At 33.8% G+C, this 27,785-nt stretch overlaps 1 protein-coding gene across 1 annotated transcript; it reads left to right on the top strand.

The window, feature by feature from the left end:
* The first annotated feature begins 210 nt into the window (after positions 1-210).
* LOC129000529 (MAM domain-containing glycosylphosphatidylinositol anchor protein 1-like) lies at positions 211-27,785 on the top strand. Its single transcript, XM_054427491.1, has 10 exons — positions 211-289; positions 8,687-8,794; positions 11,035-11,241; positions 11,770-11,891; positions 19,841-19,979; positions 21,995-22,092; positions 24,571-24,745; positions 25,118-25,245; positions 26,467-26,671; positions 27,603-27,785. The coding sequence occupies exons 1-10, from the start codon at positions 211-213 to the stop codon at positions 27,701-27,703; spliced, it is 1,362 nt and encodes a 453-aa protein (XP_054283466.1). The 3' UTR covers positions 27,704-27,785.

Here is a 27,785-nt window from a genome sequence, read left to right as displayed (position 1 = left end):
ATTGCCGTCTAGTGGCATGTAACGTACCGAAACAATGGCACTGCACTGTAAAACGCGCTTCCTTTATCCACGCAGTAGGTTGTCGCACTCGTCGCCATTGTCGCATCCGAACCTGGATGCGAGCGAAGGAGGATCAGGTACTCGAAATAATTAACACATTTTATGTTAAGAAAAACCGCATTGGTGTGCGGGAGCCGGTAAGGTAGGACAATGACTGTTGTACAGAGAGTGTCGGGTGATCGAGGTAGCAGTGGGAACGGAAGGTGGTGTGATGGAAACAACCAATGGGGTTAGTTTATTCGATCAGGCCATATGACGTCACATCGTACGATATCTAACGGTACATGGATCGAGCTAGCAAATTTAATACTTGTAATATTTGAATCTGAATTAGAAATATATAATTCATTTTATAATTAAATTAATACACCACACTTTTCTAGTTAATGTCTGTCCCAAAGTTGATACATCATCTACAAACTCTCCATCTTTAACATTACCAATTTTACGGTTTAAACAATTCCAACTATCGTCTTGTAAATTTAAAGTAGGTTCACTACTAGCCCTGGGTTCTGCAGGCTTATTATATGGATTATATAAACGATAAAATTTATCTATAAACATATTTTTATTTAATAAATAATTCCACTTTCTCTCAATTCTTCAATAATGGAATCTATTTCATTATCCACTCCTGAGTTACCGGCTTGGCGACTTAGCCAAAGAAGTCTTAACCTATCTACAAGCTCATCAGGATCATCCCAATAAATATAGTCTATTTTATTACCAGTCACTTGTCTCAAACCTTCACCAACAGATTTAAATAGAGGTTTTATTATATTAAGATATTTAGTATGTCTATTACTTGAAATTGGTGCACCATCTTTGTAACTCTTTAAATGTCCATTTGTAGCTTCCAAAATCTCTTTATAATTTTGTAAATCAGCCTGAGTATAATCCTCAGGTTCTTTTAAAGTTAACAACTGCCACAAGCCTTTTGTCCCCTTGTAGGTTTTATTTGCTACTGTAACATCATCATTGGCAATATCAACTTCCTTATTTCCAATAAAAAATTTATTTGCTTCTCGTCTAATACCATATGTAGTGTCTGTCATACTACTTTTACTGAGGTAATTTCCTAAATAGTCTGATGCTAAAAGACCAAAATCTAATTTCTGTGGAGTGGATTGCTGTATTGGTTGTAATCTTGGTATCATTGATATTCTAGATGGAGTCATTGGGAGTATCTCCATTTTGTGTGGTGGCTTAGAGACAATATCGGCAAGGATCGTGACCTGATGGATTAAAGCTGCAGCTTTTGCACATTTCTTCCATACCCTAAATACAAACAATTTATGGGGGGGTGCCCGATTTTTAGGTCCGCCATCTTGAAATACGACGCCATCTTTGTTTTCTTTAGAGGAATTGAACTATTCTTTGAAAATGGCCTAAAATCACCCAAAAGGACACATTTACGCCATTTTGTATATAACATGTTTTGTTCACAATTAAATTTTCTATAAAATGAGATAAAAACCACTTCGATAACTTAAATAGTCTTGAAGATATAAACTGTTAAAGTTGAAAATTTGATATATTCCTCTACGATACATGTAGTTTTTGCTATATATCACCCAAACGGTCAACGGTACGTATCTGTTATTATTATATATTTTATTTGTAATTAAATTTGCTACAAAATGAGATAAAAATCTCTAAATTAACTTAAATAGTTCGGAAGATATAAACCGTTAAAGTTATAAGCTTCTTTAATTTCTGTATGCAATAGGTCCGTGTTTCTTAAAAGTCCCCGCGCTTTGTTTTTTCTGCACGTATTGCGTCAGAAGACTGAAGATTCACACATCAATACTGGACCTAAAATAGTACTTTTTAAAGTACTTCTTGACTTTTTTCGCCCAAGGGGGGTCGGCCCACAAGGAGTAAGTTGAAAATCTTAAATAAAAGCATAGGCCATGATGCATATCAAATTAAAGAGATTTACCTGTAGAACGCGTTACCACAAACTGCACTTTAAAAGGACAAGTGGGTCAAAAGTTATACAATTTTATAGTTTTGCTTATTTATTTATTAATGGTCAACACCATTTCATCTCATCTTGATGAAGCTTGGAAAGTTCCCTCGGGGTCTTAAAAATGGTAATGTGCTACCAATTTTCAAGGAAGGTGACCCATCCGTCAAAAGTTATCGTCTAGTGGTGGTACAACCTACATTGGCTAATATATTTCCAGCAATTCTACTTCATGGACTCTCTTTTTTTTAACAATGTCATCGTGTCCTATCAACATGGCTTCAATAAAGGGCGATCTACCTTGACCAATTTGGTTCCGTACCAGGATGACATAATGCAAGCCTTTTTTCGTAACCATAAGGAGGATTCTGTCTATTTGGACCTATCCAAGGCTTTCGACCGTGTAAGTCACACTTATCTCGTGGCAAACCTTGGTGGGTTGGGGATCACTGAATCATACTCGTATGATTAGAGGACTATTTGTGGAATCACTTTTTAACAATGAAATTTGCTGGAGCGAAGTCTTGTAAGATTGAAGCTTCTTCTGGTGTACCTCAAGGATCTATCTCTACTGGGACCAATTTTATATTCAATATTCATCAATATATGGCTAACGTTGTCAAAGATTCTTGATAACCGGGTTCATTCGCCCCTATTCCTCTGATAAGACCTCCATTTTGAGAGAGGTGCCTCAGGGCTCTGTTTTAGGACCTACCCTATTCCTGCTCTTCATTAACACCCTTCCATCTTGCATATCAACCGCCAAACCAACGCTTGGAGCTCACTACCTATCGGGAAGCAAGTAGCTTAATCGAGTGGTTTGATTCCAACTTTCTCTCCGTCAAGGCCGAAAAAACCCAACTTTTGCACTTTTCTATTTCAAAGAGACTCTCCAATGGATTCAGCCTACTTCTGGATGACACAACAGTTCATCCAACTAACAGTGTTACGTTTATGGGACTGACACTATATAAACATTTTGATTTCTCAGATCACATTAAGCAGGTTTCAACAAAAGTCAGTTCTGGAATTTTTGTTCTTCGTAGTTTAAAGAACACATCTACCTTCGAAGTTCTAATATCCGTATATTACGGACTAATATATCCTCATTTAGCGTATGATATAGCCTATTCCTATAGCGTATGCTATACCTATATGGGACTATGAAATAAAAAAAAATAAATTTCTATTTAAATTCCAAAAATGGGCTGTGCGAACAATTTTATCTCTGCCCAAACGCAAATCATGTAAAAAGTTTTCTCAGAATCGAAATGCCTCCAGCAGGACATCAATGGAATTTCAATGTGGTTTATGCAAAATGGAATGCTTTTGAATGAATTCAAGTGGATGATAGTTTCATTCAACAGGACCTCAACAACCTCTCTTTTTAACTATTCAATAATTAATTGGGAATGCACTTGTTAGATCCACCTCGGTCAACGACCTTGGAGTATCATTTACATCATATCTCAACCCTGATGGTCAAGATAACAGGTTAACATGGAAAGCAAACTCAGCCCTTGGCTTCACTCTGAGATTATCCAGAAATGGGTTCTCTGTGTGGGCTGTGCTCTCCTTGTTGGAATATTGTTCTCCTGTATGGTCCCAATTTATACAGTTGGTCGTTCACAGGACATCGAAAGAGTGCAGCTCTTGTTTTAGAATCGTAGGACTTCGTCTGGGATACCCATTCAAGGTTGTACCCATTTGAGGATCTTCGACAGCATCTTCGGCTAAACCACTTGAGTTCTCGAAGGCGTATTACTGACCTGGTTTTCCTGAGGAAGAATCTCATTGCAGAACTTGACTCTCCTGAGCTGCTGAGCAGGGTAAATTTTCGCTGCTCCAGACCATCTTGATCTCAGGACCTATTTGAAAGGGGATATCATTCTACAGCATATGCCTACAACAGCACGCTACCAAGACTACATCGTTTGGGAAACAGTATTCCTAAAAATCTCGAATTTTTCTCCTCAAGTTTTATTACTTTTAGGAAATAGCTGCTTGCTTGTTTCTCATAATCCTTGGTGGTCCATAATACAGTAGAGTGGTACTATGATCCAGTTTGTTATTGCATTTCTTGTTTGCTTTCATATTTATTAAAATGTTGATGCATGTTGATAGAATTTTTAAATATTATCACTTTAAACCGATCAATTTATGGAATTCCAGATATATTGACATCTTTTTGATTCAATTCTTGATAAGTTTGTTATACATTTATTCTTGTTGATCATTGTTTTGCTTGTTAATACTATTGTTTGTTATGTATGATCCTTGTTGTTAAGTTCCATTACGTATCTTATATGTTATGCAATGAGATGATATATGGTGTTAATTAATAAATAAATAAGCAAAACTATAAAATTGTATAACTTTTGACCCACTTGTCCTTTTAAAGTGCAGTTTGTGGTAACGCGTTCTACAGGTAAATCTCTTTAATTTGATATGCATCATGGCCTATGCTTTTATTTAAGATTTTCAACTTACTCCTTGTGGGCCGACCCCCCTTGGGCGAAAAAAGTCAAAAAGTACTTTAAAAAGTACTATTTTAGTTCCAGTATTGATGTGTGAATCTTCAGTCTTCTGACGCAATACGTGCAGAAAAAACAAAGCGCGGGGACTTTTAAGAAACACGGACCTATTGCATACAGAAATTAAAGAAGCTTATAACTTTAACGGTTTATATCTTCCGAACTATTTAAGTTAATTTAGAGATTTTTATCTCATTTTGTAGCAAATTTAATTACAAATAAAATATATAATAATAACAGATACGTACCGTTGACCGTTTGGGTGATATATAGCAAAAACTACATGCATCGTAGAGGAATATATCAAATTTTCAACTTTAACAGTTTATATCTTCAAGACTATTTAAGTTATCGAAGTGGTTTTTATCTCATTTTATAGAAAATTTAATTGTGAACAAAACATGTTATATACAAAATGGCGTAAATGTGTCCTTTTGGGTGATTTTAGGCCATTTTCAAAGAATAGTTCAATTCCTCTAAAGAAAACAAAGATGGCGTCGTATTTCAAGATGGCGGACCTAAAAATCGGGCACCCCCCCATAAATTGTTTGTATTTAGGGTATGGAAGAAATGTGCAAAAGCTGCAGCTTTAATCCATCAGGTCACGTACATTTTGCTAAGCCACCACACTAATTCGAGGACTCTCTGATGTGATTTTCTTTAATTCTTGTAATGGCTCTATTAAAGGTTGGAATGTTTGGAACCTCTCTTCAGCCTCTAGAAACTTGCCACGTTTTAAAGCTCTATATTTCTCTCGTATTTGATTTGCAGAGTCAACCAATTCTTGTTGAATGTTTTTCATCTTTTATTTACATTTTATTTATCTCATTTGACAAAGGATTGTACTCAAACACTTTATCATGTATTATCAAACAATATGCAGATGTATTTGCTGGCACATTGTCTGCAGTTTCAATCTCTAATTTAATATCAACAATTCCTTCCTTCACAGTTTCGTTCTGTCTAGAACAGTCTATTATAATTAGTGGATATTTCTTCATAAACTCAGCCCTACTAATCATAGGATCTGGGATAGTATTATAGTAAGTCTCTCTAAACCTCATAAACATCTCATAAGCTTTAGAGACATCTCCATTTTCAAAGTCGAGATTTAAATCACTATAAGGATAATATTCAGAGTTTAGAAATACTTTGAGATTTTTTAATTTACAGTGATCAAATTCATCAGTTCTTTTTCGTGCACTATTATCCCTAGCTGTTTGGAAACCAAATATAATATACCTAGGCTTCTCTAAACTTGAAGATGTCTTTACTGACCATGTATGTCTTGTGGTATTGGGATATGATGGAAGTTCATGCAGCTCTAAACTTCTAAATGCAATTTGCAAATTTTTATTTTGCAATAACATCTTTTGTAATTGTAACTTCTCTCCATCTGATGGTATCACGTGTGGCATTACCCATTGAATTGAGTTAAGTGTAATTTTGGGAATCATATCAGCAGTGCCACTGGCTGGAGCACTAGTGGTTGTTAATATACAATTTAAATCATTTTTGGATCTTTTCAATACCAATTCTTGTTTGACATTTACTAATACCTTATTAAAATCCTCGAATACACCCATTAACAGCTCTAATGGCAAACATGTACTAAACTTGCCACCTTTATGGAACTCTTTTAAATTTGTGTCAGAATCAAATGCTACATTTGACAATTTAGTTGTTTTATTGTAAGAGCTCAATATTTTCATAAGACTAGAAATTCCTGGGTTTCTTACAATGTCTATTTCTTTACCTGCGACTTCGTATCTAATTTCATCAAATAAGAATGCAAATGCATTATTTATAAAATGAGCTTTATCATGATTTTCAATTTCTCCCTTAATATACAGATAACTCCTACATGGGAGAGTTAGCAAATCTTGATTATTAATACATATTCGAATTTCATCAGAATTATTTATTGCTAAAGTGTTGTGGGGAACATAGGAGTGATTTGTAATTTTAACCACACTATCGTCGAATTGGGATTTCCCTGTAACGTCTAGAAAATCTTCCATTTTTATTAATATAAAATTTTAACTTTAGTCCTATTGATTTTAGGAACCTAGCATTTTGTACACTTATAGATAAATTGTTATAAATTCTCATATCTTTTTTATATGACAAGTAATTGTAGTTTCTTCTCCGTTAAAGTCAATTGCCTTGTCGTGTTGATCGGCAAATGTAATACTGACAACATCTAAACTTCTCTTATTTACAGGAAAATATATAATATTTCTTGGAACTTCAATAATTTTGTAGCCAGGAGGAGCTTCTGGATAAAAGCTATGTATGGTGTGTGATTTGTTGCCGTTTAAATAGGACCCGTTTGCAATATTACATTTTACTCTAATCACATTTACATTATTAATGTTTATTTTATTTGTAGATTCAAACTGAACACCAGGAGTAGAAATACCTTTAAATCCCAAAAAAACAGACCCTAAACATGGTTTTGTAAAATCAAACACGTGGCTAGAAAGTAATGTCGCTTTCATAGTTTTATTATTAGCTGTAAGGAAAAAGTCTGGGATTTGCTTTTGAATTTCCTTTGCAAGCTCAACCACCTCATATGTTCCTTCAGAAATTTCTATTGTAACTGGAACTTTGTGGTCATAATAGAAAACATCATCACCTTCTCCAATTGTTAATTTGTTGCCTTTAAGTTGATTTAATTTTGGAATAAGCCCTTTGAATAAAAGTTTAGATTTAGTATTAATTAATGCTTCTCCATTTTTATGTATTATAACTTTAAGTTTACCATCTAATAACTGGTTTAAATCCTCAACTAAGATCTCTCCCTTTGGTAATGTTTTTTTCTCTACTTTGTAATATGTTAAAGTATTTAGAGGTTTTTTTACATTAAATATAGAATTATAACTTTGAAAACCTACTAATCCAATTACATAATCATCATTTAATTCTATGGGAGGAAAGAACACTGACTTTAGCTCTGGCTCTATACCCGAAAATGTTATAGTAAATGAATCCATTTTTATAAAGAAATATTTTTTATGAATGATAAACATAAAATTCCACAAATTGAACTATTTAAATCTTGTATTTGATCAGTTGTATAGTAGATTTTATATCCCTCAAAATATTTAATTACTTCTTTTGGAGGTTGGATTCCAAATGGGTCAAAATAAATTACAATATCTTTATTTTTACGATATGCTGTCCAATGTGTGCCAGATGAGCTATCTAAATTAACTATTCCGCACTCTTTTACTCTTGGTGTTAGATTTTTTAGCTCGCTTTTTAGGTACACTCCCCTGAAGTGAGGCACGTCTTTTGCGGCCTCTAACTGCTGGTAGTTGTCCATCTTTTTTATTACATTTTAATCCCATTCCCATTTTTGCTTTTGCCTTCATCAAATTTGTCACGGCATAAGCAGCAGCTTTTTCAGCAAGACTTGCGTCCTTGGCCGTAACTCTAGTCCAAGCTAAGTCTGCTAATCTCATGTCTGCTTTGTTCCGAGCAGCGGTATCGGGATTATTCATGTAGAATATGTCATGCTCTTTACAATAAGAGTCTAGTTTATTTTTTGGAGGTACATTTTTGGCTAGATTCCCACGTATATTCGTTCCAGGTCCACAGTACTGATATGATGGTATGTGAATTGGGAATGGAAGGTTATTTATAAGAGTATTCAATAACCCTCGACCCCTGTAAGGCTTTAGGAATAAACCTTTGCCCTTTTTACATGTTTTCTTATTGACATTTTTTACCATTTTTATTATATAAAAAATGTCTTTTATTCAACAAAAACATAAATTTAAAATAGTACATACTAAGGAAAATATACCAAAAAAGTTGGGTCTATTTCCTACCAGCTGTTTTAAAAGAACAGCTCAGTAATGAAATGCGGCAAAGTAAAATTATTATCTCAGTAATAAAATGAGTAGTAAGTAAACGATCATCTCAGTAATGAAATGGGGTAAAGTAAAATGGACATTTAAAAATTGAAACCCAACCTCGAGGGTTCATATTGTGACACACAATTATTATTAGAACAATGAATTGAGTTTGATTTATTGTTTTTATCTACTAAATCAGTTTACAAGTACCCTTAAATAGATTCCAACGATCTTTTCACTAATTCACACTACCATTGCAGGGCTGCAGAGTGTGGGAACAGAGCCTCCAAGGTTTGCCTCTAAAGGACAAGAATATGAGGCATTAGAGGGCGACACGTTGCTTCTACCCTGCTCGGTGGAAAATCTCGGTGAGTTACAAACTAAATCTCGACAGGATTATTAAAAAATAAAATTTTATTCATACAGTTAAACCATTTTGATGTTTGTATTTGCAAGTAGATGAAACGACTGAACATATAATAGTACATGTTTAGCGACTGGAGTGGAATCATAAGTTGATTAGTTTGTTTTTGGTTGAAGCTGACCCTTCTGAAAGGAAAAGGATTGATCTAAAATTCTTTTAAGGCACAATATGACAATCCAGTACTCATGATAGCAGATGACTGTGAGACAGGCATAATACGTAAATTATTACGTTTACGTTACATTAATTATTATTAAATAATAATGATAATAATAACTTGTTTGACCTCGGAACAATTTATATTATTTGGTGTCCTATAAAACATTGTAAATTAAGCTTAAAACACGTAATCCTATTGATGAATAGCAGTTGAATAATTAATTATATAAAGGTGTAAAAACGAAATAAAAATGTTAAGCTATGAAAACACGTCTGTACTAAATTATACAGTCTATATTTCCAAATGAAAAATATGTTAGTTATAGCTAATCTCAATAACAATTCAAAATGTAACTTTTCACAAAGTTATATATTATATCAATGATAAAGTCATAATGATTTGGCTATTTTCCGTAACAATTATTGGTTTTACAGCTGAACCAGAGCACGAGAAATACTTTCAAGAGTTAATTGCACAACTAAGCCAGAGTGAACTGTTGCCGGGTTGGTTAGTTAAACATACTTGATGATGAAGTATCTCGTATTAAGCTCTACAACACATGATAAGCATTATGTAGCAAATGCTGCTATATTTTACACGCCAATAATAAAGCCTAACATGGAGCGGGAGTATCATATAACAGCAACAGAATAAACACGATCCGAGCTCTCTACACTCAACTTTACTGGAGCATCAGTAAACACTTCGTCGCATCGTCGCAGTTAACTAAGTTTATGCGATACTTTAACGGCTTACTTGCTTAAAATCTTCCGTCTTACTGGTTATATCGTTATATACGGCTTACTTACATGAGACTTAGATTAACTATTCGTTTGAGTAATGGCAGTATGGTTTAAGTGTCACACAGAACATCTATACAGTTAAATATTGTATGCAAACAAACTACCTAATGATTTTTAAATGTGTTGATTGAAAGTATTATGTCTCTAACAAATTACTGTTAAGATTGTTAAGGTTTAAAGTTTTACTAAATATCTTTCTCACCACTGCACGGAAATGATCACATTGCCACACCTGTAAACAGCGCGAAAAATAGTTCTTTTCCACCTTTTTTCCTTCCTCCTCGCTAAATCAGCTGAATTCACTGTGAGCGTTTCTATAAAACACATCCGGTAATGCATCTATGAAAGTGATTGATTCATTCTAGTTATTAAACTACACAAAACTCGATCACCTTTTTAGAGATAAAAAATATCCCAAGTGATGTTTTATATACAACAAAAAGTTAATCTGTGTGTTGTGATAAGTTAATGATGGTCGTAGGAAAAGTCTTATTACGAGCACAATCATTGCCGCTCTTAACTTACAAAAGCAATACTAATAAATTATATCTCACTTTACAGCATGTATTTAAGAAACAATTAAAAAAAATGCTGCTTCAGAGCACAAATTATGCTCCACATCATGCCATGTGCTGCTCCAAGTGTTGTAAGCTTGGTTTTTGTCTGATCTATGTTTGTAAAAAAGAGGCTATTCAATGCAGTTTTAGTTTCAAGCTTAAAGTGCACGTCACACTTGCTTCATTCATAAAAAACAATATCGAGGTTTAAGCATTATATACCATTATTCACAGCTACCAAGTTTCAAAAAATTAAAAAAAATACGCATGCACAAAAATATACTGAAAGTTCCCCTTCTCTCACTTTAAACAATTCCTTCTACTGTATACCGTTCTATGTGCTTTACAACTAACACTGAGACAGGCTAAGACAGACACGCTGCAACGTATTTGCATTATAAATCCAAATTCATTACATTGGGGTGTAATGATCAAATAATGAATTTTAGGTCAGCAAAATGATATTCAAATGATAATCAACAAATGACAAACCACCCGGTCAACAGACGAACACAGGCAACAGTTGAACTAAACAAGTAAATTATCACTGTATTACTATCCTAGTAATACGACATAAAAATTTAATGTCCTTAAATGAGGTTTTGTAATAAAATCTTCAAAGTGTAATAGAGCTATCTATTTAATAGTCGTGGTTTTTCCCCAGGATCGCACGTCCTGCTGTGGCGCAAAGGTAACCTGATCCTGACCGCCGCCAAGCTGATGGTCGCCCGGGACTCCCGCCTGTCGCTCCTACAGGACCGGGACTACGACCTCAGGATTGCCAACATCACAGCCAAGGACGCGGGGCAGTACATATGCCAAATAGCAGACATCTCGTCACAGGACCAGGTCCACAAGGTCTCCGTGCTAGGTAATGTAGATAACAATTAAATAGTAGATGTAGATTACAATCAAAACAAATAGCTCTTTGTCAATTTAGCAACTCTTCTCCAGGACAACACTAGCTGTGAAGGATTAAAAAATTTAACGTTTAATAGCTTTTACGTAAGCGCAAAGGTTTGTATGCAAAATGGTAGTAATAAAAGTAATGTTACAGCATTAGAATAATCCATTAAGAGTTTTTGTTAAAATATATCCTACAGCTTTGCTGTTTACAAACTGATAATTAAATCTACCTTCAGATTTGAATAGCTAATAAATGAATGGAGTAACTTAAGGCTACAGATAATTTTAAAAGTTTCTTATAACTACTTACTATAATCAAAAATCGAAGTTTGATGACAAAATAACCGTAAAAAATCCCCTAGTTCATCTCAATTGTTAATGCCATTTGGTTTTCCTCTTGAGACAGAAATTTAAATTTTAACCATGAGAAAATCCTACTGCTTTGAAAAAAAAACTACTGCTTTAGGCCTTACTAATTCCGTGAATGTTCCAGCTCCGCCCAGGATTGTGTCCACTGCTGCCAACAGTCAACTGACAGCCAGAAAGGGCAGTTCCGTCACTCTGACCTGCTCTGCCACAGGGAACCCTCAGCCCACCGTGCTCTGGTCTAAGAAGGTACAGATGTAATTATGGTGTATTATGTTCAAAATATTAATTGATTATAAGCGTGCGGTATTTTCTGCAGCTTGGCCCAGGACCGGATAAGTTTTTTAGCCACTTCTTAGCAAAATTCCTTAAAAATCATAAAATTGGTTATTCTAATCACGGGGTGTTATATATTATAAGGTTTCATTTTGTTTTGTGGGTATTGATTAGCAGCTGCATTATATTTGTTATACGTGTTTAAAGACTGTTTTATTCTTTTCAACACCTTTTACATTTTTGCAAGAGTTTAAACCATCGTCTTATAGGCCTACAATTTTGACATTATGTTATGAATCATCGTTAAATAACAGCCTAATGATGGATTGAATCTTTGTCTGACATTTCGGGTCAAAACAATAATCCTCGCATTGAAGCACTCATCTCCATTCATGCTTGGCTTAAAATACCTACTTTGTATGGTCGCCATTTAATAAGAAAGTATTAAGAAAGAAATAGAGTACAGTAGCTGTTTATTCAATGTTTCATTATTAAAGCATATTTTAATTCAACCGATTGGTTATTATGAGTTTTCAAAGAAAGATACAGAATATAAATGTATTTGTTTTGGGAATATAAAAATTGGTGCGTTTGGAAGTTTTCTATGGCATTTTGAAACGTTAATCTTATCTAGCTTTTTCCAAACCTTATAACATATTGAAACAAAATTTACAAGATATCTATATATAAAGCCAAAAGTACCCATGAACTTTTGAGAAAACTACAAGTCACACCCCCATAAACCATATACTTAAAATGTTCGTCATGATGAGAAACCTTGCGCAAAATTATCCATTATTTCATAAATTGCCCTATAAGGTCGTAATTGCTTTCCTAAGGGAACTTTCCATTTACCTAATGTTAAAAATACCTCAGCTGTTATTATTTGTTTGTATTAACATTACTGTATTCTGTTATGTTTATTTCAGCTTAAAACTTAACCAATCAATAGTTTTATTAATACTTCTATAGTATAACGGGGTGGAGCCCGTGGGTAACAGCTAGTGTTATTTCCACGCAAATCATACATATTTAATAACAATATAACTTCGGGACAAAGTAATCAACATATGTGTGATTGTCGAAAAGAGACAAGACAGAAGAAATGAGAACATATGCGATTGAATTGCACAAAACATGATATAAGAGTTTGATTATTTTCCCACAGTTGGAATAGTGATCACTACAGTTTACTTGTCTACAAAAGACCGTATGTATAGCATATGACGTAAAATGCATCTGGAAGTGCGTTATGAATTTTAAGGAAATTATTCCCAATACCATTACCGATATCAAAGACAACTTTGTTGTTATGGAAAGATAAACTTTTCTCTTTAACTTCTTTCTGAAAAGGAGTTCAAGGATCTGAGTTTTTATCTCGGATTGTAGGTCCCCATTATAAACTTCCTGACATCGACCCATTCAACCTGTATTATGCCTCACTTCTTCCATTATTCTTTACAAAAGACTGGAAAACCAATCCTGAAACCTTCCAAAATACATGATTTAATTTGGATATCGATAATGAAAAGTAAATTCACTCCACACCTTAGAACGTGCTATATTTTGTAATAACAGCTCAAATAGAAAATTATTGGGATAAATATTTTTTCAGGGTAACGCATTGTAATTGACTTCTTAAAAAAAAGAAAAACACAAACACATTTAGAATAAAGTAGACAAGAGAATAAGATAAGATTCAAATCTCATACTGGTTCCAAGTAAGACAAAATACTCTACCTGCTTACATAGAATGCTTTAAATTTAAAACTATATCTAAATCATATTTATTTAAATCCTTTCTAATTTTATGAATCATGTCTGTTATTTTGGCGGTTAAAGCAATCAAAACAAAAGGCAAAAGACAACAGTATCATTCAATTAAGTGTTCGATATTTACGTGACTGATTATTGGTCTAATTGAACAGCCTAACAGGGTAATGAAAACAATAAGTGGCATGTTATTGCCAACTTTCATGGCTTCCAGTTCCGTGTCGTACTATCCCTTCTAAGATCCTCCGTTAGTAGGCTTTGGTAAGAAAACAGAAACCCTGCTTCTGCCCTTACTCGTCTATTCCGCAGAATATCCTACCTGAAAGATGTATATCTTAAGTCATAGGTTTGGCAAATTGTCCACTAACTGACAGAAAGAAAATCTATCGCTCAATGTGTCCATGCGATACTATTTCATCTGTATTAACCTAAATCCCCCCAAATGAACACTTGAAATACACTTGGCGTGCAACTACTTGGATGGAAGTAGTATTTGTCAAACTGATTTCGGATCAATTTTGGTTGGTTGGAGTAAATCATGTAAATTCAAGTGGGGCATGTTATTGATCCCTCAGGTTAGGATGTTTTAGAATTATAAATTGGTAACATAAACTAAATAAATTATTAAAAGACTCGTAAATTTTCAAAAATTCATTTAGTATAGAATGGTTTAACCACTCGCTGTCTTGATTTTGTGTTAGGTTATACCTTTGACTATTAATACAAATAGACATTCCATATACTCATACAAATTCAACAGAAACTATTTGTTATGCTTTTTTTCTACATTAATTCGACTTTTGTAAATTAAAAGATGGAAATGGTCTCCTAGTTCGCACCTCAGGAAAGTTGGTATCTCTGGTGAAGGAGGATTTAAGCCGCGCTTTTCTCAGAGCTGAGTAAGCTCTTATGTCATACATATTTAATGTTTGCTTAAACGCGAGGTGAGAACTAATTTCATTATGCAATTTACCTGCAGAGTTAAACTTTAACTCGACTTAATGAATCTTAAATTCATAACTATAAAACATACTACATACCATGACCATATTTCTATAAGTTAATGTTAAGGGATTTGTATTTTGTAATACAAATAAATAAATAAGGTCTTTATTTGCAAGCGTTCATCAAAGTACAAACTCTGTTTTTCATGACAACTTTTGTCAAACTAAGTAAATAAAACCATACAATAATCTGTACATAAAATCAAAAGTAAAAGTATCTATACAGTTTAGGTAAATATTTCTTAAACCTAGTATAACTGTACTCTTTTAAAGTGGGTGGCAAAGCATTATACTTTTTTGGGCCAAAGTAACTAAACCCCTTCTTCCCCGTTTCCAGTTTTGTCTTTGGCAAGTGCAACAGGCAGTTCTGTCGAGTACTGTACTCATTGACTTCATGCATAAACACCAACCTAAGGTACTCAGATTTTCCCGTCTGAAGAACTTGTTGGACCAGATTTACAGTTTGTATGTCGGAGTACCCCATGATTGACAACACCTTGGCACTCAATTTGTACTCGCTAGTGTGATCAAATTTTTTCAGATTGTAGACAAGTCTAATAGTCCAGGCGCTAAACGGGTTGAGTATGCACTGAAAGTCTGACAAAATTTGACTTTTGATTATTGTTGGGGACATCTAGTAGATGAAAAAAATCGATGATGTCGCATTTCTAGGGTGGTCACAACTCGGGGGGGAGGGGGGGAAGTTGCGCGGGTCATCGGTTTACGTTTCCGCGTCTAACTCACAAACGGTTAATGATAGAAAGGTGAATTAAGTGTCTATCTACGCCTAAATATATTGTCTTTTAAAAAGGTTATTACAACCTTTCTTCTATCTCTTATACTTTAGGCGCTAATCAACATTTATTGCAAAAAATAAAATTTAAAAATGCTTAAAAATGAAATATCGGAAATATTGCGCTTGTTTAGGGCATGTTACAAACTATTTATGGTTAGAAAAACTAACAAGTAGTACAACAACACCAAGTTTAAAGAAATCCATGCAAAAACAACAGAGCTACGTTGATTTCAGTAAAAGTAAACGTGGAAAATTCGTAGTAGTATCGAGGCGCGCATGGATGGTACACGTAGCCCACAGTCAATATAGGTTTGATGTTGTAAGTAACTATGGGAAAGCTGAATTTTTCTATGCTGTTAGACCATGTTGCGATTATCATTTTCCCGAAAGTCAACACTCCTCCCCCCTTGTGCTTTCCTCTAACCCCCTTTTTAGATAAATTTACAGCCTCTTAGCAATTAAGCTATAACTTTAAAACGGGTAAGGATAATAATGCAACATTTTATTAATCATTTTGCGTTACGATAATCTACGAAAAGAATTATTAGATGAATAAATGATGAAGAAGATAGATGATGAAGAAGAAGAAAATGTGTTAATTGTAATAAAATATAAATACAGTGTTTTTTATTTAAATGCAAATAACAATGGTCAAAGACCGTCTGTTTTGTGTTAGACACACTGATTTTAAAATATTTTAAAACAGTTTTAAAAAATTCCATAAATCACATACAATTATTCATAAAATAAACTGATTTCCACTACAGAACATACACAAATAGCACTACATACTAATAGATCAGATATCAATTGAATGAATAATACAATTTAAATGTAGCCTACTGAGAATCTGAATTTTTCCTACAAACAGTTAATAATTCATAAAACAAACCTGTTACTTTTATAATTTACTTTGATGGATACTTCACAAACAATATTTTAAAAATTTTTTAAATTACATAGATTTTTCCAATTTTTGTATCGATATCTCAATTCTTAAATTTAATAATTATACTCCATTATCAATTCCCACCCTTTACTCCACGCCTCTTTAAGATAATTTCCAAGTGCACGCCAATCTTTGCCATTTAAAAATTCAAAAAAACTCATATTCATTTAAATATAACTTGTTAGACCAAAATTGACGTATCTTTTTTTAAATTGGAGATTCTGCTATAAAAGGGTACACGTTTCATCCCGGTTGAGATTACATAGTGAACATATACAAATTTTATTTTCCATATAGAGTTAACTTTTTATTAGACGACCCCTTTTAATTGTAAAAAATGTTTTTAGGGATGGTTACGAATAAAAAATATATATACACAATTTTCCAATATGGCCAACAACTTTGTTATTTCTTATGGAATACGCTGTATTTTAGTATTCTTTTACAATTTAAAAGCTATTTTCTTATTTGTGACATTTTTTCTCTAAACCTGCCCCATTTAGGAGTTACAGCGTGTTATATCTCAAAGAAAGGCTTGTGGTGTACATTCGGCATCTGTAGCTCATAAACGAGTAAGTTGAGAGAGAAAGTGCAAAGAATAAATAAGTCACATATAAGTCCTCGTTCAAAAAAATATATAAAATACGTTAAAAAATACTGATTTTGTTGTTTTAAAAATGGCCACCATTTTCAAAAATGCTAGCTTACTTTGATATTGGAACAATTTATTTTATGTTTTTTTTTTTATGTAGATGTGATTTGAAAACTTGTTTATTCTTTGTATTTCCGCTCTTAAACTTACGTTAATGAGCTGTGAGGATGCAGGATGTACTCACAAACCATTTCTGTTTCGATGTAACTCCTAAACAAGTAGCTTTAGAGAAAAATGTCAAGAATAAAAAGGTTTAAAAGCTGTGCGTTTACATTCTAAAACAATCATAAAATAAAGGGTATTCCATAGGACTAACAAAGTTGTCATCCATATTGGAAAATGGCGAACATATTTTTAAAATTCGAAACCACAAAAAAAACATCTTAAAATAAAGGGTAGTGTCCCATAAGAAGTTAACTCTATATCCCATAATAAAAAAGTTATCTATTGGTTCACTTTAGGTGAGACACCCTGTATAATAAAATGAGGCTCTAGCGTACAGCAGCAAATGCACGATATTCATTCATATGTATCCACTACAGTCTGTATATGTACTGAATGAGCTACATAACGTTAATATAATCTATATAAAGCGGCAGATTCAAATACAAAAACCATAATATACGTAATTTTTTTCATTGTTGCGGTGCACAAAAAAGCCTGAGTCCTGTAAAATCAATATACTGTACTATCTATAACTACTATATGCAAACAAACTGTTAATAACTATGTATCATTTTAAAATGTAAACTATGCACCCCAAATTTTGTATCAAACATTTTGTTGTGCGACCTCGTATAAAAAATCTACAAAGAAAAGTTTCATAAATTAATCTGTAAAAAATATTTTTTTTTATGTTTATGATATTTTTTAACTATGAATATTTAGGATACCATGGTAAACATTTTTTGTAGAATATCGTAACGCAAAATGATTTATAAAAGATTGCGTTATTATCCTTACCCGTTTTAAAGTTATAGCTTAATGTTTAAGAGACTGTAAATTTATCTAAAAGGGGGGGGGTAAAAGAAAGCACAAAGGGGTAGGAGTGGGGACTTTTGGGAAAATGCTCATCTCAACATGGTCTAACAGCATAGAAAAATTCAGCTTTCCCATAGTTACTTACATCAAACCTATCGACTGTGGGCTACGTACCGTCCATGCGCGCTTCGGTACTACTACGAATTTTCCACGTTTACTCTTACTGAAATCAACGTAGCTCTGTTGTTTTTGCATGGATTTCTTTAAACTTGGTGTTGTTGTACTACTTGTTAGTTTTTCTAACCATAAATAGTTTGTAACATGCCCTAAACAAGCGCAATATTTCCGATATTTCATTTTTAAGTATTTTTAAATTTTATTTTTTGCAATACATGTTGATTAGCGCCTAAAGTATAAGAGATAGAAGAAAGGTCGTAATAACCTTTTTAAAAGACAATATATTTAGGCGTAGATAGACGCTTAATTCACCTTTCTATCATTAACCGTTTGTGAGTTAGACGCGGAAACGTAAACCGATGACCCGCGCAACTTCCCCCCCTCCCCCCCGAGTTGTGACCACCCTAGAAATGCGACATCATCGATTTTTTTCATCTACTAGATGTCCCCAACAATAATCAAAAGTCAAATTTTGTCAGACTTTCAGTGCATACTCAACCCGTTTAGCGCCTGGACTATAAGCACTCTGTTTTGCAGCCGGGTAAGGATCATCAAAATTTCCCGAGCAAGGCAACAGGAAAAAGCAGAAATAGCATAGTATTAACAGGATAATGGTTGAACGGACGATTTCCAGCTTAGAAAGTTCTGGCAAAATTGAGCTTAGTTTGCGAAGAGTTTTCAAACGTATTGTTACTGTTTTACATAATAGCTTTGACATGGTGAGAAAAATCAAGTTGGGAATCGAGAGTGACACCGAGAATGTTAAGAATATTACTGGAAATCAGTGGTTTGCCATCAACAAAGATACACTGTTCAACACAACTATTATTCTGAGTGGGTACTCGAATATCACCTATCTCCAATCAAGACAGAACACTTACTGGAGTTCAATAGCAAACCATGGTCATCCGACCATCTATTTACACTCTCTAAATCATTGTTGATATAACGAATAGTCTTACCTGTTTCTGAGGGCTTATAAGAAATTAGCAGTTGGGAATCATACGTACAAGAGTGTAAAGAACAGTAACTCAAATTATCTTTCAAATCTGCATTGTATATAAGGAATAAAATCGGCCCCAAGCAACTGCCTAGAGGAACACCGACAAACGAGAGCTGTCCATTAACCTTTGTACATTGTGTACGCCCGGTCAAGTACGATGAAAACCATCTCTCTCAGATGTCAATGAACGATATGAATGAACTATAATTTTTGCCCCATATAACCGTCCCGTAAAACCCAATTCACATAGCCCGATCATGCTGGTACGCAAATTCATTCAAGTTTATCCCACCCGTCTTTAAGGCAAACTACATCGAAATCTGACAAAATTACTTAAGTTATCGAGTTTACGAACGTTTATATATTTGATGTTTTATGCATACATATAACAATTGAAACGAATTATTAACGCTCTAATCACAAAGGGACCAAACGTTGTTCAGGTTAATACTTTTCATATTCGGGTCTCGTCAGTTTCCTTTAATGACTTGTGAAACCTTTATTTTCAACGTAAAAATAAAACAAAATTGTATTTACGTATGAATGATAACACAACCATACAACATAACCGTATGATGCTTTGCTAGGACAGTGGCCATCTCTACAAACCTGGGTCTACGGTAACACTAGACAGGGTAGATCGTCACCACGCAGGAGTGTATCAGTGTACAGCGACCAATGGTGTGGGACCACCTGCAGTTCTGGACGTACGGCTAGATGTGTTACGTATGTATTCTCTAGATTCTAAAACTTCGATAACAAGTACAATAAAAATATGCTTTTACCCTAAAACAGATGTTGGGTCAACCTTCCTTTTGAACATACTAAAGGTCCCTTAATATTGAAGCCGTGCTATGGCCACCATATTGGAAAATGGCGGCATATTTCAGTATTTTTGGCTATAGCGACTTTATTATTAATAATACAGGAAAAAGGCTAAATATAAAAAATATAGTCCATCTAGAAATACACATATCTTTGTATTTATAATTTTCTCTTAACCCAACACCCAATAGTTTTTGAGTTTGAGTATAGTTAGTTTGTTTATTGATCAAAAATCGATGAAACCCATCGAAATCGACGGTTACTTTCAAGATTTACGACAATTATTCATCCCACTCAGCTAAACATAGTGATATCATTGATAAAACATTTTCCCATAGATTTTTTATCCTTATGGATCAACCAAAGTATTTTGTTGTTAGTTCCGTACGGTGGACTGTAGAGTTCGTGTTTTGGTTACAAATTGTTTCTAGATTTTGCAGTCATTGTAAACCTCGTTCGACCAAATAAAACAATCTAATAACTCTTACTCTAGTTCTATAACCAATCAGTAAGTAAAGTACAAATCCCAAAATTATCCCAAAATAATATAAACAAAATGTCTCCTTCACTTGTGTTCAGTGTCACCAACATGAACTAGACACGAAAAACAACCTTGCAAATTTAAAATGGGATGTCAAGTCTACTTCTGTTAGTGTGGTGTTGCCAACAAAGTATTAAAATGTTACTTTATTAAATGGGTACAAAATGAGATGAAATATACAAAATACGGTTGATTACCTCACTGCATACAATATTTCCGGTACTTTGTACGAGTTAATATTACTTCAATAACAACTTGCTCCATCTCCTTTTGAAAACCCCTTCTGTTAGTATTCGAATCGTGACGAAGAATCGCTATCTTTTTAGCAACCACAACCACAATTCGTAAATTTAAATCTGTAAATTGTAAATTCAAAACTCCCACGCTATTCTTCTGAATAAGTAAACTGTTGAAGATTGCTTGTTTACAGATTTATTTTGCTCAAATTTTATTCCAAGCTATTGATATTTTACTAAAAAAAAGCACACTATAAAACCCTCCCCGTAACAGCAAACCTAGGCACTTGTTACACCTAATTTAATTTATATACATTTTATAAAACATCCAATCAGTCAAATGGAAATCCAGGTTAGCTGTGGCGGAGGTGTTTTACTAATTAAATAAAGTTAAATTTTAAGATTTTATAGTATCGCACTATTTAACTAAATGGGATGAATTGTCGTAAACCTTGAAAGTAACCGTCGATTTTCATGGGTTTCGCCTATTTTTGATAAATAAAAAAACTAAATATACTTAGTCACAAATAACTCAAGTAACGTTGGGTTTAAAGAAAAATGATAAATAAAAAAATTTGTATTTGTAGAAAGACTATAGTTTGTATGTTTAGCTTTTTCCTGTATCTCTAATAATAAAGTCACTATTGCCAAAAATACAGAAGTATGCCACCATTTTCCAATATGTCGGCCATAGCACAGCTTAAATTTTAGGGGACTTTTAGTTTGTTCAAAAGAAAGGTACGCCCAACATCTGTCCCAAATTCCCTGCTTGAGCTATTTTTTAGGTGTCCGGAATTTTTCGCTTTTTTTACTGTACTTTTGGGTTACAAACATACGCCCATGGAAATAAAAATTGCTTCTGTTATGTAATAGCTTTCAAAAATAGCCGATGTTAGGAAGAACCTAATACATTTTTGTGGCATAAGTAACGGTTGATTTTACATCCGATCACATTTACGTTTTACAATATATTACATAGTGGCCTATGATAGTATCTTAGATGTAATGCAATCACAAGATTGCTTTCGTTGCCATTCGTAGAGTCAAAGGTAGTACGTACCTTTCATGAATTCTAACTTAAGAACTTTAACTTAGCAATCCATTAATTCACTAGCTTTAAGTAATCTTTTTATATTTAGATCCCCCTGAAATAGAAGTGGAGCAAGGGTGGGTGAACACGGCGGAGGGAAGCCAAGTAAAGCTTGTCTGCACGGTTTACGGAAACCCAACTCCCAATGTGAGTAACGATGTTTTGTTTCAATCCTAGATTAGCAACAAAATCTTATGTAAACTGTTTACAATGGCAAATCACCTAGGAAACCTATATGTTCATTCAATCAATCAAACCATTCGTCTATTTATTTCTATATGTATATGGGTGAATATTATTGTTGACGTTCAGTTTCACTATTGTTAAGCGGTATTAGGTTTATAATTAAAGCTTTAATATTACTCATAAATTTATGTTTGAGAGCAACAAATTGAAAGTATATTGTCTGTTGACCTCGGAGAATCAACCAATTAAGAATCCGAGGGACAATCAGGCGTATATTTCTACCATGGGTCATTTGACAAAAGCTCGTTTAATTGATAGCCATTATTGATTCAAATCAAATCAAATCAAAATACTTTTATTCCAAAAATTAAACAGTACAATAATAGAACAATATATTACATGGAATTATTCGCCCGGATAGACTGTGATCGGGGGAAGAGTTCTTGTAAACCATTGTTAGGCAATATACAAAGTATTTAACATTTTTTCGATGCTATTACCTACATCTACTAGAAATTAAAAAAGACAAAGACCTTTATAAATTGAATATTAAAAGGAAACCCCTAATTTGATTTAAACAAATACGAAAGTCTATAGTAATACATTCAAAAAAATAATAAAATGGATCCTACTAAACTAGAAGTTACTGAAAACGGTAACAAAAACATGGTTGAATTTTGCATCAGCCGTGGCGAAAACATCTTTTTCAGTTAATGGAAAATAATTATGCTGTGTAAGCTGACTGTATCAGCGCCTCTGCAGCCGCCCACCCGATACGCGCGAGCCACTCGCCAATCATGCGTTTGTACACAGCAACACTGCTACCCTCCGCCTCGATAATGTCCGATGGAAGGTTACGGTATAAAACATGTGCTAGATAGAAAGCGTTCTTTTAGTGGAATTGAGGATTCTTCTACTAAATCTCAGGGTTATTTGTTAACATTTTTCTATTACATAGCTTAAAATACATGTATTAAATAATGTTTTTATAATACAATACGCGTAACAGTGTAATACAACAATTATTTTTACAAGTTCATGCTGATATTTAAGAAATTATTTTTGTATTTTCCATTTAAGTAAAAGCTTTGCTAGATTAAAAGTTTGCTACTAAAAATAAGCTGTACTATGTACAACCAATGTAGCTGAACTCATTATTAAAATTATTTGAACAAAGATTTTAAGAATAAGAGATTTGTCATGATAAACAAACGTCCATGATAAACATGATAACGTCTTTTGAAATTTAAAGCAGAACATAAAAACGCCCCTCCTGAAATATCAATACAGTTCAATTTGATTTATGAGTATAGCCGATGTGGAAATCATAGGTCGACTGGGTGAATCCAGTCAATACAATGGATTTACCTTTGTGCGAACAAAGAGACTATTTTGTAAATAAATATTAATTCATAGGCTACGATACAATATTTTAAATTTGTGCAATGTAAGATAGTTCGTTTAAATACTTTCTTATGATTTTATAATGATAGTAATAATTTAAATTTTCCTTTGAAAAAAATGTTTGCAATATGCCCAGTTTATTATTGAAACTATGCAGTATAAGTAAATTGAATAAACGAAAAAATTATACTACCACAAACAAAATGTCTTGTTCTTTTTCAGTGAAATGGTTTCCAGGTATTTTTAATAAACTCACAACAAAACATCATATGATAATGGTACATAAAAATACTTATTGAACAAGAATTATACTTTTTTTCTAGAAGAATCTCTCAAAGAATTTGTTTTAAACTAAAAATTCCTAAAACTAAAGAATCCTCGTTCTATGAGGCACGACTCCGAGAACTTTTCCGATAAAGATAGAAGTTTTCAGTAATCCTCCCAAACAACACTTAGACTCACTTAACAGGAAATTGTCTATAAAAATGATAAACTTTGTTGTTGTGTTTTTAGGAGAGAATATAGCAGAAACAATTTATTAACTTTAAAAAATCAAAGACGTTTGTTGATTATTAAAGAATTGTTTACATCTTATTTATGGATACTACTCTCTAGCTCAGAACCATTCAACACATTAAATCCAGGCTATGCCAATAGGATAGCGGTATTGCATTGCTAAATGCTAGTGGTGATTGCTGGGATTTGAACCCGATGTCTTGGAAAATTAATCCTCCCACCCATTGACCGGTGCTAGAATATAGGAGAGTATATTATTCCACCCATATACAATTTTTTTGCAGGAGTCCAGATATAGAGTTTGTTTCCTAAGTTAAAAAAAGAACGCTATAAAAACTATTCACAGCCACCACTATTGGGTGTTCTACAAGTGAGACAAGGGGTCCAAATCCAGCAAATCACCGATGTATTTTAAAAATTCCGTGATATTTTAGGTCCAGCCAAAAGTAATGTGTAAAACTGTTCTGGAATAAATATTAGCTTGCTATGGTGTAAATGTAAGACGTAAATGTTTGTCAGTTACTGTGGTACCACGAGGGTGCTCTAGTCGTGGCCACGAAGAGGTACTCTACAGATACAGTAAACAACAGACACTCTCTATCACTAGCGCCAGTGCTGAGACAAGACTTTGGAAACTTCAGCTGTGTTGCAGAGAACCCACTTGGTCGCTCAAAACACACTATCCAGCTTTCCGGTAAGTCTTCTATGGTGTAAGAGTTGCACTATCTTGTTTAATATTTACAAGCAATCATGCACTCGGCCATTAATTATTGAAGCAATGCCAGTATATTGGTTGTAGAGAGAGCTTACGCTATGCAATAGAGCCACGACTCGATAAATTTCTCAAATTCTCATTTGCAGATCCGCCTTTTAAGAAGACTGTAATATCGGCAACTTAGACAAGAACCTATGTGTGAACACTTTATCGTGTAATAGCCACGAAATAGTTTTGAATTTCTTAACCTTGATATTTTTTAACCTTGATCCATGCATACTCATGAAATAGCATGTCATACCACAACAGCTGGAAGTAGTGCTGCCTCCTGAGTGATCGTTTTACTTGCAGGTAAGCCGGGCAAACTGAGGGTCGTCAGCTCACCATACAGCTCTTCATCTCACAGTTACAACTTTGTTTGGAGAGTGGACAGTGCCTCACCGCTCGAGGAGTGCAGAGTTCTTTACAGGAAAATAATGGTACTAAATTAAGATTGGAGCTGTAATAGATTTTAGTAAGAGACACTTTTGGTATTAAGATTTTATTAAACCTTCAAATCATGATGTGAAGCATACTTTAATTTAATGTATTCTTTGTATTCAGTAAATCCTTTAGATTATGCTTTGTCGAGTCGTAATCGTCCAAAAAAGACATTTTTACAATCGCTTATTACTTTTTCTTAAGCAGTATCGTGAAGATAATGTTAACCTACGCCGTTTTACACGATTTCGCACATTATTTGTTATAAGTTCGTTCAATACTCGTTACATTAACATAGCTTTACCTACAAGGATTTATCCAAGGAGATTGGACAGAGTAGAAACAAAACCTCCAAAGCTGATGAAGTGAGTGGGTAATGGATAAATAATCCTCGAACGTCCAGTTGCTGTTAGTAGCCGGATTATGGTGCATTTCCATTAGGCTGATTCCATTCATTGATCACGGATTGATCAAGAGGTTTTGACAATGACCTGCGATAACAGACACAGTCATGTTTCTACTCTCACCACCATGTTTGATGTGGTTACTGTAAACAAGAATGTATCAATTCCTTTATTTGAATGAATGTGTGTACCGATTTTATCACCACTGTAAATCCATTTAAATTTGTTCATACTCCTTTTAAACCAACCCATAATTACCTTAGGGATCCAGTCACTATTCCTAAATTCTACATTAATAAAAAGATAAAAGTATGGTTTACAAATTTAAGACAAACATTATGAAACATAAATTTTAATAAAGACAAATATATTCTTTAAATACATTCATCGAACTTATGCTCAATGATAAATAGATGGTTTGAAAAGCAATGTCATTTAAAACTTAATCAACCTATCAAATTTGATAATCAAATAATTAAAATAGCTATCTAGATGGATATCAAAATGTCCACAAACACAGTTAAAAAAATTTTAAATTTTTTCTATGTAAATCTGCTAATTTCTTCAATTATCACTTAAATAATCAAAATACTAATTGGTTTTTCATCTGTTACTGATGTATCTTTTTTTACCTGTTTTCAACTCAACCTTGGCACGAATTTATAGTATTTCTTTTAGAAACTACAATAAACATATCCCTTGTAACTCTCCATGTTAATCTCCAATTTATAATTTTGTTACTAATCATCTGCTAATCTCCTACATAACATCTCTCCTCAGCAGCATATTACTAATACCTATTGTTAACTCCCACAGATCAACGACTCCCATCAGCAGGTTGGACCCTGGCTGGAGACTAGGTTTCGTCCTCCGTCGTCCTCCACCCTCAGTCTCCTGCTCGGCGACCTACAGCCGTCCTCGGTCTACCAGGGTCAGACCCAGGTTCGCAATCGCTACGGTTGGAGTGATATGTCCGAGCCATTCCAGTTCTATACAAGGGGGGACACTCACGACCTCTTTGGTAATTTGACAAGCTTACTTATATCTCGTACCTTTGGTGGGTGAGAGCGGGCTGGTTTAGCTGTAGAGTGCGGGCATTGGTCCCTAGGGTCTTGATTTTTTCTCTCGAATCACCAATGACGTTTGTCCATGAAAAATGCCACGACCATTAGAGAAAATCCTGAGGTGAAGCGTAAAACGGTTTTGGGCTACAACTTAGCGTCCAAGGCTATAAGGATCTTTATCAAAATGGAAAAAGAAGAACCTACGATGGGTGGTACATATCTGAATCATAATGGCACTTTCCTGGTCAGACATTGATGGTGAAAGTTAGTAATTTGTTATGCTTCGAAGGAGGACACATCCTTCTTTATGGTTTGGCTTTTAATTTAAGGTCCTGGAAACAAGAGTTTGTATTAGAGAGTTACAAATCTTCTAAAAGCATCGTTTTCGTTGATTTGTTTTTGTAATAGGTATTTTCTTCTCATACATATTTAATAATTGATGGTCAAAAGTATGATATATTTAAATTGCCCATTCAAAACTATCAAACTGGAAGTAAAACGCGACAATACCTCCAATGTACCTGAATGGTCGTAGTGATGTTATTACAATATTTCCTAAGTTTCTTCAAAAAAAAAAAAAAAAAAAAAAAAACTTATACAAAATAAGTGCGATAAAAATATATGACATTGCAATTTAGCCAAGATAACAAATACTGAATTAACTTAGATTTTAGCTGTACAAAAATTAGAATAATTTATATTATTTTGAGCTGAAACAGTTCAAACCATAGTAAAACAATGATACAATGTTATGTAGGCTATATAGTACTTATATAATAAAAAACATTCGTACAGGGCCAGCAAGTAAAAACAGTTTATATGATGTTCAAATTCTTTACATTTCTATCGGACAGAGAACGTATGTAAATATAAAACCTCTTGTTGCAGAAAACAACGTAGAACACCTGTCATCCCCATCAGCTTCCGTACATCGAAGAGGCTTTACGCTGAGTCTGGCGATTTTTCACCTCTTTTTACAATTTATATAACACGTATTTTAACTTTGTAACATTGCCTAAGTTTTCATGTATAAGATAACTGTTGATCTATTTAAAAGCTGTGTTATGTAAA

The sequence above is a fragment of the Macrosteles quadrilineatus genome, unplaced genomic scaffold, assembly GCF_028750875.1.
Source record: "Macrosteles quadrilineatus isolate MER2022 unplaced genomic scaffold, UCM_ALF_1.0 Scaffold_8__2_contigs__length_117827958, whole genome shotgun sequence".
Classification (NCBI taxonomy): Eukaryota; Metazoa; Arthropoda; class Insecta; order Hemiptera; family Cicadellidae; genus Macrosteles; species Macrosteles quadrilineatus.
Note: the sequence above shows the minus strand (reverse complement) of the source record. Positions and strands in the feature narration are given on the sequence as shown.

Coding starts and splice junctions, on each gene's coding strand:
- LOC129000529 (XM_054427491.1), top strand. CDS start 211: ATGACTGTTGTACAGAGAGTGTCGGGTGATCGAGGTAGCAGTGGGAAC. Junction 11,892..19,840: donor CCGTGCTCTGGTCTAAGAAG/GTACAGATGTAA, acceptor ATGCTTTGCTAG/GACAGTGGCCATCTCTACAA. Junction 22,093..24,570: donor ACGGAAACCCAACTCCCAAT/GTGAGTAACGAT, acceptor AATGTTTGTCAG/TTACTGTGGTACCACGAGGG.